The sequence below is a fragment of the Rattus norvegicus genome, chromosome 4 (assembly GCF_036323735.1).
Source record: "Rattus norvegicus strain BN/NHsdMcwi chromosome 4, GRCr8, whole genome shotgun sequence".
NCBI classification, from domain to species: domain Eukaryota; kingdom Metazoa; phylum Chordata; class Mammalia; order Rodentia; family Muridae; genus Rattus; species Rattus norvegicus.
Window position 1 is genome coordinate 31,209,664 of NC_086022.1, and position 14,543 is coordinate 31,224,206.

The window sequence follows — 14,543 nt, forward strand, 5'->3', positions numbered from 1 at the left end:
AACACTTGATTTATGTGGTGTTGGGGATTGGATTCCGTGCTTTGGAAATGCCAGGCAATTCTACCAACAGAGATACAACTCTTGTCCTTGCATGGAGTTTTAAATTTCCATTCCTCTGATTGTTAGTGAGGCTGGATGCTTTTTCCATGTGTTTATCGGTCATTTGTATTTTATCTTATGGAGACCTTATATTTTATTAGCCCATGCATTATGTTGCTCAATTTTATTTAGTATTTTTCACTCCTTATAGATTCTAGATTATTGCCCTGCCAGATCTTTAGTGATAAAGATTCTATTTCATCCTAGGCTGTCTCTTCATTTGACCTTTCCTTTGCTGTGCAGAAGCTGTTTACTTCTCTTTGAGAGCCTGACTGATCCCAGGCTTTCTCAGAGGCTGAAGAAAGGACAAAAGGAAAAGTTCTGTGTCTTTGCCCAGGGTCAGACTTGTCAAGGCCAGTCATGGTGGCCATGATCTTGAAGAAGTTATGGTTTTGCTTCCTAAGAAGTTGGCTTTTCCTCCTGAAGAGACTGGAATTGTCAGTCCCAAGGCTGCTGTGTGCTTGGTCTATGATGTTCTTGAGATGGCCAGTGTTTGCTCTGTGCAACATTGCTTGATTAGCCTCCTGCTGACTTTGTTTCATTGTGTGATAATTTTCTGCTGATTCTGTCCAATTTTCCCTGCAAATGGTATATAAGAAATCATGAATCTTTTTTCTTTAATAAATATTTTGCACAAGATGTATTTTCCCACATTTTTATTTTTTGTGAATTTCACATCATGTACCCTAACCCCACTCATTTCCCAACCTCATATCTGCCCTCTGCCCTTGTAATATCCCCCAAAAAGAAAATAAAAAAAAAAGACTCACTGTGGACAATGTCGTTTGTCACAGTGTACCCTTTTGCCCAAACAGCTTTACTTGCACAACTTGTTTGTCTGGTTTGAGGCCTCTGGCTTCTGCTGCACCATCAATACTGGATCATCACCAGGACATCTCTTGGATATCCTGCTGTTACCCCATGTTATGGAGATCCTGCAGCTTTGGCTTTGCAGTACTGGCCCCTTCAAGTGCTCTAGCAGCTCATAAATGGGGTAGGTATTGGGCTGGGCCAGCCCAAAGTCCTAGATCTGGGGCTGGGTAATAGCTGAATTGGTCAGCCCACTAGCTCTCCTGTACCTACCCCACTGGGGCCAGTTTTTCCATCCTGCCCAGGTAGGGGCAGAACCAGCTTTCCTGGGCTCAGGCCATCAGAGCCAAAGATGCTATACTTCTTAATACTTCTTGTTCAGCATCAACCATTAGCTTGTGCAAAACCTCCCAATCTAGCTTCCTTATCCTCTCATCTGGTCATCTCCCCTAGGAGTAAAGAACAACCTTCTGGCCCAGGTCAACTAGGATCCCATTTGCAAGTTGTTGATGTTATTTCCTGAGCAACCAGAGTCCTACCTGTCTCGCTTGTACCTGTACATTAAAGAATTTTCCCTAATTTTTCTTCTAATGGACTCAGGTTCATGTATTATGTTAAGATCTTTCATTCATTAGAAGCTGATCTTTGTATAAGGTAAGAGAAAGGGTTCTTGTTTCATTTTTCTGCATGTAGACATCCAGTACTTAGTACTGTTTGGTGAAGAGGCTGTCTTTCTCTAGTATCTAATTTTGGGTTCTTTGTCAAGATCAGATGGCTGGACCAGGAGTGGATCACAACTTTAACTGTAGCATTTGGGATGCAGAAGCAGGTGGATCTCTGTGAGTTCAGGTCTGGCCTGATTTGAATCATGAGTTCCAGGTTAGCAAGGATTGCAATACCCTGTCAACAGAAAATACTAATAAGAAAAAGAAAACTCAGATGGCTGTAGCTGCAAGACAGTCTATCCTATCCTGTCCTGTCCTGTTCTGTCCTGTCCTGTCCTGTCCTGTCCTATCCTATCCTACCCTGTCCTGTCCTGTCCTACCCTACCCTATCCTGTCCTGTCCTGTCCTGTCCTGTCCTGTCCTATCCTAGCCTACCCTGTCCTGTCCTATCCTACCCTACCCTACCCTATCCTACCTTACCCTACCCTACCCTATCCTATCCTATCCTACCCTATCGCATTATGTTTACATTATATGCCAATGTCATGTTGCTTTTGTTACTATGCCTGTGAGTACAACTTGAGCTCAGATGTGGTGGTCCTTCCAACATACGCATTTTGCTCAGGACTGGTTTCACATGGCTATCTGGGATGTTTTGTGTTTTCACATGAATTTTAAGAATCTTTTTGTCCTATTTATCTAAAGACTGGCATGGGAACTCTGATGGGGATTGTATTAAATTTGTAGTTTGCTTTTACTAGTATGACCATGTTTACAATATTAATTTTACTATTCTGTGAGCATGGTGTATGTCTTTATGTCCTCGGTTTCTTTCTTCTGTGTTTTAAGTTTTTACAGTGCTGGTCTTTCATTTCCTTGGTTAGGTTAACTCCATGGCATTCTCTGAAGCTTGATAATAGGATTCTTTCATTGTCTATTTCCTAGCATGTTTGTGCTACATAACAATGAGTGACTTTTTATATGCTAACTCTGTATTCTTCCACTTTGTTCCATCATATGTGTTTTCTGGGAGTCTTTGGGGTCTATCTCTTCTATGTAGAGTCACATCATCTGCAAATACACTTTGATTTTCCCTTTCTATTTACTTCCTTTTAATTTTCTTATCTTCTTTTCTTCATCTACTTAAGACTTCTATTCTTTTTTCCCATTATTTATTTTTTCATCCCAATCACTGCCTCCCTGCTGATACCCCCTCCTGATTTGTTCCCCTCTCTCCTCCCCTTTCCTCTAAGAGGATGGATTCCCCTCCCTGGGTTCCACCCCACCCACCCTGGCACATCAAGTCTCTGAAGGATTAGGCCACTACAAGGATTAGGCCGGACAAGTCAGTCCAGTTAGAGGATTGGATTCCACAGACAGGCAACCATTTCAGGGACATCTCCTGCTCTAGTTGTTTAAGACCCTCCTGAAGACTGAGCAGCAAGTCTACTGTATATGTGCAGGGGATGGGCTGTCCTGAAGGTCACAGCATTCACCATTGTGGCTGAAGAACACCAGACAAACCCTCACCTCCTGTACTCATGCTGTTTCTAATTATCATGGAGTCATTAACCTTGGCAGGGAGAATGTCTCCAGAAGAAGGACGATAAAGTAAATTATATACATTACAATACAAACAAGCTCCACAGTGATTGTCAACACTAGTGGAAGTCCACAGCCCACTGGCTCTGCTCTAGGGGCAGGAACTGTATCATGGCCTCCCTTCTACAGAGCATGATAAGATACCTCTGAAGGTACAATCATGAAACTCTTGTCTTCGATGGGAACCAAGAGCTGTCTGACCAGGCTTAAGATCCACTCTACAGGACAGAAATCATGCCTGGTTCTAAAAGGTAAAAGTTTTAAAGTTGTCCCCCTAGACACAAAGTTTAGAGCAGAAAAAAACAAAAAAACAAAAAAACAAAACAGGTTAGGCCCCAGAATTGTATGTTCCAAGAAGCCTCTCTTAGGGCTATAGAATGGATAATTACATTGGCCAGCTCAACAGCTTTCTCCCAGAAACTAGCTGACCATAAATCTTAGAGAACAATCTTGAGAAGCAGGAAACAACTTCTCCTAGGAACTAGCGGACCATGAAGTTAAACAATCTGAGAAGTAGGAGACAGCTTTTCCTAGGAAACAATCTTGGGGGACAGAGAGTTCTTCCTTGTGATTTTTCACTGTTATTCTACACACTTTCCAATGACGCTATCCCTGCCCCCTCGGGTTGTGGTTTCTCCCTTTAAATACCTCTTCTCCCAGCCTCTCGGGGTCGAACTCCACTGCCCCTGCGTGGGATACGAGTCTTGACCCCAGTGCACTGGTTGCTATCGATAAACCTCATGTGATTACAACAAGGACGGTCTTGTGTGAGTTCTTGGGGGGTCGCATCATCCTGAGACTTGAGTGAGGGTCTCCCCACTCCTCGGGTCTTTCAGTTCTGAAAACCTAGCCAGATTTTTCAGGGCTACTGAGGTCCTGGACCTTAGGAAGAATCTACTACTGTCAATTTGCTAGACTAGCATAGTTCCTAACTGTGTTCAAAATTTATCCTTATACCCACAGATAAGTGTAGCTCCTACTCCTTGGCAGAGAAAATTTTCTTTTCAGCATTATAGAAAAATCACGATCAAAATGCAAAGGTCAACTGATTGTGGGGTGCCTAGACCTCATCAATACATCTACCATAGAACACCTGCATGTAAGTTTCAGGGGACACTATGGAAGAGGGGGCAGAGAGATCGTAAGAGCCAGAGGAAAAGGAAGTCTGCTGTGAGGTTGCAAAGGCAGGGAAGCTATCTCAACAGCATGTCTGCCTGAGCAATTACAGGGCCATTCAAGTGGGGAAACTCTCAGGAGGGTGGGGGTGAAAGAATAAAAAATACAGCCAAAAAGTCAGAAGTTTAGGAATGTTGTCTCACCCCTAAGAAGCCCTAAATACCTCAAAATTCCAGAGCCTGCCCTTTACCTGTAAGTAAGTAAAAGGTCACATTTCTTGAGCTAGCTCTCCCAGGAACTAGATAAAAGGACTTAAGATAAGGCCCTTAGATATGTGATTCCCGACCTAGTAAAGATAACAGAAAGCTTCTCCCAGGAACTAGCAGACCATAAAGTTAAGCAATCTTGAGACAAGAAGTTTCTTGTGATTTTCCAATGACGCCATCCCTCCCCCCCTTGGGTTGTGGTTTCTTCCTTTAAATACCCTTTCTCCCAGCCTCTCGGGGTCGAACTCCTGTGCCCCTGTGTGGGATATGAGTCTCGACCCCAGTGCACTGGTTCCTATCAATAAAACATGTTTATTACAGCAAGGAGGGTCTCACGTGAGTTCTTGGGGGGTTGCATCATCCCGAGATGGTCTCCCATCCGGGTCTCCCTGCTCCGGGGGAGGGTCTCCCCGCTCCGAGGGTCCTTCAGGGGGGAGATCCCATCCCTAACCAGAAAGCTATGTAATTAAAGACTACAGAGACAGAGAACTAACCAGTCATTTTCAGGAAAAAACCCAGTAATTGGTTTTCTGATACCGGAAGTCAACCTTGAAATCATATGCACACAAACAACTCTAAATGGACTCAGTGGGTTATATTTATGTATTTATGCTACACACACACACACACACACACACACACACAGTGTAACAATAAGAGGCCAGAGAGGTAGTGAGATGGAAAAAGTATAATTGTGTTTAATTAATTTAAAAAGGCTGGGGTTGGGGATTTAGCTCAGTGGTAGAGCGCTTGCCTAGGAAGCGCAAGGCCCTGGGTTCGGTCCCCAGCTCCGAAAAATAGAACAAAAAAAAAAAAAAGGTTGGTGTTTGGGGTGAGCATTTTATTTTTGCAGCAGTCCTGGAAACAACAGCAATAACTAAGCATGAGAGAAAGGAAGGGCAAGTGAAAGATCCCCAGAGCCAGGAGACCCTCACTCAAGTCTCAGGATGACGCAACCCCCAAGAACCACACAAGACCGTCCTTGCTGTAATCACACGAGGTTTATCGATAGGAACCAGTGCACTGGGGTCGAGACTTGTATCCCATGGAGGGGCACAGGAGTTCGACCCCCAGTAGCTGGGAGAAGGGGTATTTAAAGGGAGAAAACACAACCCGAGGGGGCAGGGATGGTGTCTTTGGAAAGTGTCGAGAATATCAGTGAAAAATCACAAGGAGTAGCTTCCTGTTTCTCAAGATTGTTTAACTTTATGGTCTGCTAGTTCCTGGGAGAAGCTTCCTGCTTCTCAAGGTTGTTCTCTAAGATTTTAATTTAACTTTACGGTCAGCTAGTTCCTGAGAGAAGCTTTCTGTTATCTTTACTAGGTCGGGAATTGCATATCTAAGGGCCTTATCTTAAGTACTTTTATCTAGTTCCTGGGAGAGCAGGCTCAAGAAATGTGACTTTTTACCTACTTACAGGTAGAGGGCAGGGTCTGGAATTTGAGGTATTTAGGCTTCCTAGGGGTGAGGTAGCATTTTTAAACTTCTGACTTCTTAGCTGCATTTTTTATTCTTTCACAAGCACTAATAGGAAGTGCATTCAGGAGTGGGTATCACTTGGGAAGCTGGAGCCATCCTGACCCATCACCACCCTGGCCTCCAGAGAGAGAGAGAGAGAGAGAGAGAGAGAGAGAGAGAGAGAGAGAGAGAGAGAGATTTTAGAAGATGGGAACCTGAGCCATGTCTCATAGCCTAGTTCAGCTGTCCTGGAGTATTCAGTGCAGCAGAAACGAGAGCCAGGTAGGTAAAAAGAGACAGCCACTCTGAAAGCCACTATGACCTCTATAGTTGCCCCATAAACTGCACACACATACACACGTTCATAGCACTTATATTTTCTAGGTCTTAAGTTTGTTGATTTATAAAGTGAACTGAAATCACTAAGAAATTTGAAAGGTAAATGTTAAGGTAGTGATCTGACTAGATACAATAAGGAATAGGTACTTTCTTTTCTTTTGGGTATTTCTTATTTACATTTCAAATGTTATTCCCTTTCCCGGTTTCTTGTCCATCAGCTCCCTAGACCCTCCCCCTTCCCTTCTCTATGGGTGTTCACCTCCCCACCCCCCCATTACTGCCCTCCCCAACAATCTCCTACACTGGGGGTCCAGCCTTGGCAGGACCCATGGCTTCCCCTTCCACTGGTGGTCTTACTAGGATATTCATTGCTACCTATGAGGTCAGAGTCCAGGGTCAGTCCATGTATAGTCTTTGGGTAGTGGCATAGTCCCTGGAAGCTCTGGTTGGTTGCCATTGTTGTTCTTATGGGGTCAAAAGCCCCTTCAGCTCTTTCAGTTCTTTCTCTAATTCCTCCAACAGAGATCCCGTTCTCAGTTCAGTGGTTTGCTGCTGGCATTTGCCTCTGTATTTGACATGTTCTGGCTGTGTCTCTCTGGAGAGATCTATATCCAGTTCCTGTCAGCCTGCACTTCTTTGCTTCATCCATTTTATCTAGTTTGGTGGCTGTATATGTATGGGCCACATGTGGGGCAGGCTCTGAATGGCTGTTCCTTCAGTCTCTAAACTTTGCCTTTCCTTCTATGGATATTTTTGTTCCCCTTTTAAAGAAGGAGTGAAGCATCCTCACTTTGGTCTTCTTTCTTGAGTTTCATGTGGTTTGTGCATCTTGGGTAATTCAAACATTTGGGCTAATATCCACTTATCAATGAGTGCATACCATGTGTGTTTTTCTGTGATTGGGTTATCTCACTCAGGTTGATATTTTCTAGTTCCATCCATTTGCCTATGAATTTCATGAAGTCATTGTTTTTGATAGCTGAGTAATACTCCATTGTGTAGATATACCACATTATCTGTATCCATTCCTCTGTTGAAGGACATCTGGGTTCTTTCCAGCTTCTGGCTATTATAAATAAGGCTGCTATGAACATAGTGGAGCATGTGTCTTGTTGTATGTTAGAGTATCATGTGGGTATATGCCCAGGAGAGGTATAGCTGGGTTCTCAGGTAGTGCAATATCCAATTTTTTGAGGAACCTCCAGACTGATTTCCAGAGAGGTTGTACCAGTTTGCAATCCCACCAACAATGGAGAAGCGTTCCTCTTTCTCCACATCCTCGCCAGTATCTGCCGTTACCTGAGTTTTTGATCTAAGCCATCCTCACCGGTGTGAGGTGGAATCTCAGGTTGTTTTGATTTGCATTTCCCTGATGACTAAGGATGTTGAACATTTCTTTAGGTGTTTCTCAGCCATTCGGCATTCCTCAGCTGTGAATTTTTTTGTTTAGCTCTGTACCCCATTTTTAATAGGGCTATTTGGCTCTCTGGCATCTAACTTCTTGAGTTCTTTGTATATTTTGGATATAAGCCCTCTATCAGTTGTAGGATTGGTAAAGATCTTTTTCCAATCTGTTGGTTGCTGTTTTGTCCTAACAACAGTGTCCTTTGCCTTACAGAAGCTTTGCAGTTTTATGAGATCCCATTTGTTGATTCTTGATCTTAGAGCATAAGCCATTGGTGTTCATTGGTGTTCTCCAGTGCCCATGTGTTCGAGATGCTGCCCTAGTTTTTCTTCTATTAGTTTGAGTGTATCTGGTTGATGTGGAGGTCCTTGATCCACTTGGACTTAAGCTTTGTACAGGGTGATAAGCATGGATCGATCTGCATTCTTCTACATGTTGACCTCCAGTTGAACCAGCACCATTTGTTGAAAATGATATTTTTTTTCCATTTGATGGTTTTGGCTCCTTTGTCAAAAACCAAGTGACCATAGGTGTGTGGGTTCATTTCTGGGTCTTCCATACTAAGGAAAAGTACTTTCATTGTTCTGATGATGTTATCCAATCTTCTCTTCTCTCCGTCCCCCTCCTCCTCTCCCTCACTCACTCCCTCTCTCCTCTCCTCTCTCCGTCTTCTCTCTCTCTCTCTCTCTCTCCCTCTCTCTCCCTCTCTCTCTCTCTCTCTCTCTCTCTCTCTCTCTCTCTCTCTCTCTCACACACACACACACACACACACACACACACACACACACTCATAGCATTCATGATTTCTAGGTCTAATTTTGTTCAGGTTGCAGGGTGATCTGAAATCAATAGGTAATTCGGCAAGGTCCTTTTTACTTTACTATTCTGTGAAAATATCCCCACTTCCAAGGAGGTATATGAAACAGCAGCTGACACTAAGTTAATATATTTGCAGGGTAGTAATATTGGAAAAATATTTTAAGATTAGAGATATAGGTTTTTTTCTGTTGAACCAATATTTTAGAAAACATTTTACAACTGAAAAAATATACACAAACTCTAACCAGGAAGATAAATTTGTTCTATAATTAGTTCTCATATGACATTTTAACCGCAGTGCGTCTACAATATTATTAATTACCTAAATTTGGTCTCTTTTTATTCAAAGTTACAGAACCCTATTCGAGTCATGGCAATTTAAGTGAGTTAAAGTGGGAGTTTGGAAACACAGTAAGTTTCAGGTATGTTAGGATTTGAAGTCCAAACAATGTAATTAGGGTTCTGAGTTTCTCTATGTAACACTGAGTAGATGGCAGCATGTTCCCAGATGCATAATCTCCCGATGAAAGGAGTGCACCTTCCCAGGAAGCACTCCAGGAAATCCCAAGGAAACTCACTGACATGACTTAACTGAAACGGATTGCCAAAGACAACCAGACCTTAACATTAGTGGATTCAAAAAGGAGGAAAGTAGGTTACATACAACAAGGACAGACCTGTGTAAAATATGTGCAATAGATTCTTCATGAATGAGAATTTCTGATAACAGAAGAAAGGGAAAATACAGGACAGAAGGGAAAAGCTACCTATGACATCATACCCATGAGGACGCAAAGCTGAAGTAATACTCTCCCTGGCTCTATTTTATGGATAATGAAGACATCCTACTTCTAAATGAGGGGAACCAGAGATGGTAAACCATTTTCATTATAAGTCAGGAGCTTCTCTTCTTTCTCAACTCAATGGAAATCACCACCAACCTATTACCCATACATCTTGACGTGTAAGAGTACTATAATAAAATAATCCTAATAGAATTGTTTTCAAGTTCAGTAGCATTACCAATGCAACAAAAAAATATGTGAAGCCATGTCTGTGATATTTTTGTTTGGATAAAACTAGAATGGTAGACAAACATTGACAGCATCTCTTAGCGATAAATAAAAAGAGACATGACGCAGGCTAAGCCTGATGACCTCACTTCAGTCTCAGGACCACATGATGGAAGGAAGGAGAACATTGACACCTGGAAGTTTTCCTTTCACTTCCGCATGCCGACTGTGTCACATTCACACTCACACACACGTCCTTGCACGCACACCCACACACCCACACACTACTAGGAAACAAAAGAGATAGAGAGAGGATATGCAAATAATTTCCTTGTATCAGCAAAAATGAAACAGCCCAGAGGTCAGATTTCCATTCTGTAAGTGTGTGATAAGGTTTCAGCTTCTATTTCAGATCCCTTACGCTACAGTTTGATGGCGCTTGTATAAAGGTTCAACGCTGTGATCTTGTCCATTATATCATAGGCACCTATCATATTTAGTGCCCGAAAAAGTTGGTCTTTTAAGGCAATAGCTGTGAATGATACCCTCTTCTCTGTTTTCCACTTAAGTAATGCCTGGTAGATTCCTTCATTTAATGGAGTAGTGCTGTGAAAAATTTAAATAACAATTATTTTAATTACCAGTCAAGAACATTTTATTTTAAGCTACTTAAAACTTGTCTAAGTTTTCAAATTAGTTTGCCACATTTATGTGAGACTGAATTTAGCTGAAGACAGTGCATATCATCATTCACCATGAGCCTGACACATTTCCTCCATACTCATTCAACTCTTAAGACAATATTCACCATTAGTTGTTTACTATAAACCATACAGTAAAATGCACACTTTATAGCTTGGTCTCACTTGATCCTTATGACAATTTTCTAAGTTCAGTGTGTTGTTTTAACACTGAAAAAAAAAACTGAGGCAGAAAGAAAGAAAAGGGCATGCCCAAGGTCAGGAAGCCAGCTAGACAGACTAAAAGCACAGTAGCTCATTCTCACAGAACTTCCTCTTCATTACATTGTACGGTGGCCTAGTGAGGACCACACGTATGCCACAAGCAAAGGCCATCAATAGAGTAGAGTTTATGTTGATGTCAATATTTCAAGATGATTTAGTATCAAGATCATACTGATGCAGGGATGAAAATACATTAATTCCAAATGTCATACTTACGTCTTTACAGGGACGCTGTTTTCTGACCTTGCCATGTGTAGTTTTTGTTGCAAAAATTCAAATTTTGTTTCAGTGATATTGTTGGCAACTATGTGGAATATCTTCTCTAAGATTTTCTCTACATTTGAACATAGAAGAAACATTATTTATTTTTTAAAAATATACTTTGAGTCTATATTTACCTTCTCTGCTTTTTTTATCAAATATATATGTTAAATAAAATTGAAAATGATAACATAATTTTGAACTATCTTCATTTGTGCTCCCCATTCTGTTACTTCTAGAGTCTGAGGAGCCCTAAAATGACTGCTTTGAAAGAATATTACAAGCAACTTTAAAGGATTTTAAAAATTCTTTACTATTTTCTGAATTTGAAATGAATTCAATTCCTTCCATCAATATTAGCTCTTTTTTAAATATTAACTACTTTGAGAAATTAACATCTATTGTAAATATGGCTTATAGGTATATATTCATATTAAAATAATTCATTTTTTAGTTAGATTTTTTTTTAAATTATGAAATGTCAGGCATAGTAGCATATACCTTTAATCCCAACACTCATGAAGGCAGAGGCAGGCTATCTCTGTGAGTTTAAGTCTATCCTAGTTTGCATACTGAGTTCCACTACTACTTGGAATGACCCTGCCTCAAAAAAATTATGAGTATCTGGAAGTATAGGGATCTGTGCATGAATGTAGATACCCACAGAGGCCAAAAGTATCAGATTCCCTGGATTTGGAATTCCGGGCAGTTGTGAACTACCCAACATGGGTGCTGGGAACTGAACTCAATATCTCTCTCCAATTGCAGCATGTCCTTTTAACTACTGCGGCCTATTTCCAGACCCATTAGTCCTTTTTATAAAAGAGGAAACTTCTAGATAGTGTGATTTGAGTCATCCTTGTTGACTAGAGTACCAGGAGACTTTTCAAGAATTAGGGAACCCCCATGCTCTATATCGTGACAAATATGTTCTGGTCTGTATGTACAATTTTGAGAAATTGTATATACACTGTTAATCCCTCAGGCTTGATTTCATGCTAATAATAAGAAAATCTAATTGCTATACAAATGCTTAGAAAGGGAGTCTATGATCCTTGTAAACTGTGGAATCAATAAGTCTCCCACGCTCCTTTTCCCAGCTTCCCTGAGGATCAAAACTGCGGGATAAAGACAACTCAAGCACACAGAAAGGTGGTGAATGTCTTGATCTCTCCCCTTCCCTAATCTCTGAGGTAATGCTGTTGCCTACTTAATTTTTATGTAAGAAGAAGATCAACAAGGATCCTGTTTCTTTGAGAACTGGAGAAACAGAAGCTTAGCATGGGGGTCCAGTCACCTAACTTGACCTTTCTCTATACACAATAGAAATACTACATGGACACGTGAAACTCTATTCCCTTTGATGTATAGCACAGTCAGCCAATGTGACTTAAAGGAGACAACCACAGTGACTCAATTCTCTCTCAAATTCCTTCCTCGGGGAGGCACAAGTCTCAGAAAAGCTTCTACATGGCAGCCATGTGCATGAGTGTGTCATCAGCTTAGACTGGTAAGTGCTTGTTTGTATAGATAGGGTACATGGCAGAATGATTGGGGAGCAGTTGTAGATATTCCAATCCCCCATGACTAAGTAACCAGATTTATTAACATGAACAGCTAACCTTCAGATAAAGTAAGATAACTATTTTAATGTTACTGCCGGCTTGAAGTCTTGAACTAAAGCAAGCTCTTTTACTGTACAGATACCAGACAGTTTCTTGTGTAGATAATTCCTCATCGTCACCCACCGTCTCTGTCATCTGCTCTCTGGAGATAGCAAGTGATTGTATGCATCTGTTTTCCTTTACAGATTTCCATTGGAGGTCTCAGCAAAGGATTGTCATCAAAATTTATCTCTTTCAGAGATGAAAGTTTGTAGATAGCACTGGGCAAATCTGTCAGATTGTTTCCTAGTAAGGAAAAATAGTAATGCAGATAGGTTTCATCAGAATTAAACTGCAGAAGCCAAAGCTACACATGCAGAAGTCTACTAATTTGGTAAAGTGCCCTAGGATACACACAATGATGACAGTTCCAGGGTTCTTACTAATGTCCATGCTAGGAGGGAAAAGAAGGGTGTATAAAACCCACCGGGGTTCTGTTGTCTCCTGAAGGTCACAAAATGAGTCTGGAAGCTATCTTTTTACAACACAGCAGATGACTTTGCAGAATAGGTATTACCATTTTTAGAATAAGCTTTTTAAAAAGGTAGGGTTATATAAAAGTTTCTATGTAATGTTGAGCATATTCCCCCATGCCTCTGAATCTCCTTTTTTTTTTACCCCCACACCCCTTTCTTCTCTGTGTTCTCTACAGTGTTACTTTTTTCATACATGCATTCTGGATTTATGTAAATCATAGGAAGCACAAATGAGAGGAAACACTATTTGTCTATGTGAGACTGACTTAATCCATTTAAATGATCACCCATTGTGTTCATTCTCCTGTAAATGACATGACTTCATTCTTTGTGACGAAAGGACTATTCAGAGTGTACATCAGTTTTCTTTATCAATCCTGTGTGTTGGATACCAATGTAGGTTCCATTACACTTGCTCACACGGGAACACTGCTCAGTGCACAGCGATGTACTGGTGTCTCTGTGATGCGTTCACTTGGAGTCTTGGTGTGAACACAGGTGTGGTATTAAGGTCACATGGGAGATCCAGATTTAGTTTTCTGAGCAATCTTCAGACTGACTTCCACAGTGCCTGGGCTCATTGACATTTCCATGTGGTGGCTTCCTCTCTCTTGACATCCTTGTCAGAATTAGTTGCTACTTGTTTTCTTACTGACTGCCAATCCTGAGTGGAATAATTTAGATTGACAGGAGCTTGCCGGTGCTTTAGTGTTGGCTCATGTCATCTCACATTAGCGTGCTTCCCTTCACCGTTTATGAATTTTAATTAGTTACAATGCAGATGAAGGCCTTTCCTCATACTGGAGCATGGCATTGAGAATCAAGGTCTGGTGCAGCTCATGCACCATTAGGAGGGCTGCAGAGTGACAGCATATTCTCTTTCAGTTTGGATATATTATGCTTTGGTAAAAATATTTTTTCAAGCAGTGAATGGGTATGAGGTAAGAGGGACCTTATAGACTACTGGTGGGAATGTAGAGAATACAGCCATTCTGGAAATCAGTGGTAGGGTTTTTTGTTGTTTTTTTTTTTTAAATAAAACTAAAACAGAAAAACAAACAAACCAACAAAACCAAGACAAGTGATGCTGTTCCTGGGAAACATACAAAGACATCCAGCTAACACAGCACAGTCTGTCCATGTTCACTGCTGCACTACTCACAGCAGCTAAGAGATGGAATTTTATGTGTGTGAGTGATTTTCCTGCACGGATGTATATGTGCCATGTGAAGTCCTGGTTCCCAAGCAGATCAGAAGAGGGATCTCTTACTATTTGAGTGCTGGGGACAGCATACAATGACAGGGACTGCCAGCAGTAGGCCGGGATAGAGACATCTCAGAAGACTGCAGCAGCTCCTTGTAAAGTAGGGTGGCATCTGGGACCCTGAGAAGCAGGAGACACATCCCTCCAGGGGACCGGCCATCTGAAATAAGAGGCCGTCCGTAGGTGACCAGGATGGAGACATCTCAGTAGCCCGCAGCAGCTCTTTGAAAAAAACTGGTCGTTCCCATTTCTCCGAACCTTAGCCCAGGACAACTGCTGTGTAGATTTATATATTAAATCTATATATAAATTTATATATTT

The 14,543-nt window shown here is 41.4% G+C and overlaps 1 protein-coding gene across 2 annotated transcripts in view; it reads right to left on the reverse strand.

The window, feature by feature from the left end:
• Window positions 1–9,909: 9,909 nt before the first annotated feature.
• Window positions 9,910–14,543, reverse strand: part of Lrrd1 (leucine-rich repeats and death domain containing 1) — a 28,130-nt gene continuing 23,496 nt past the window's right edge. For both annotated transcript variants that reach the window (XM_216085.10, XM_039108581.2), the window contains 3 exons: window positions 12,567–12,728; window positions 10,774–10,891; window positions 9,910–10,198 (listed from right to left, as the gene is read on the reverse strand). In XM_216085.10, coding sequence (XP_216085.3) covers window positions 10,015–10,198; window positions 10,774–10,891; window positions 12,567–12,728 — 464 coding nt within the window. In that variant the 3' untranslated portion in view covers window positions 9,910–10,014. The remainder of the gene's footprint in view (window positions 10,199–10,773; window positions 10,892–12,566; window positions 12,729–14,543) is intronic.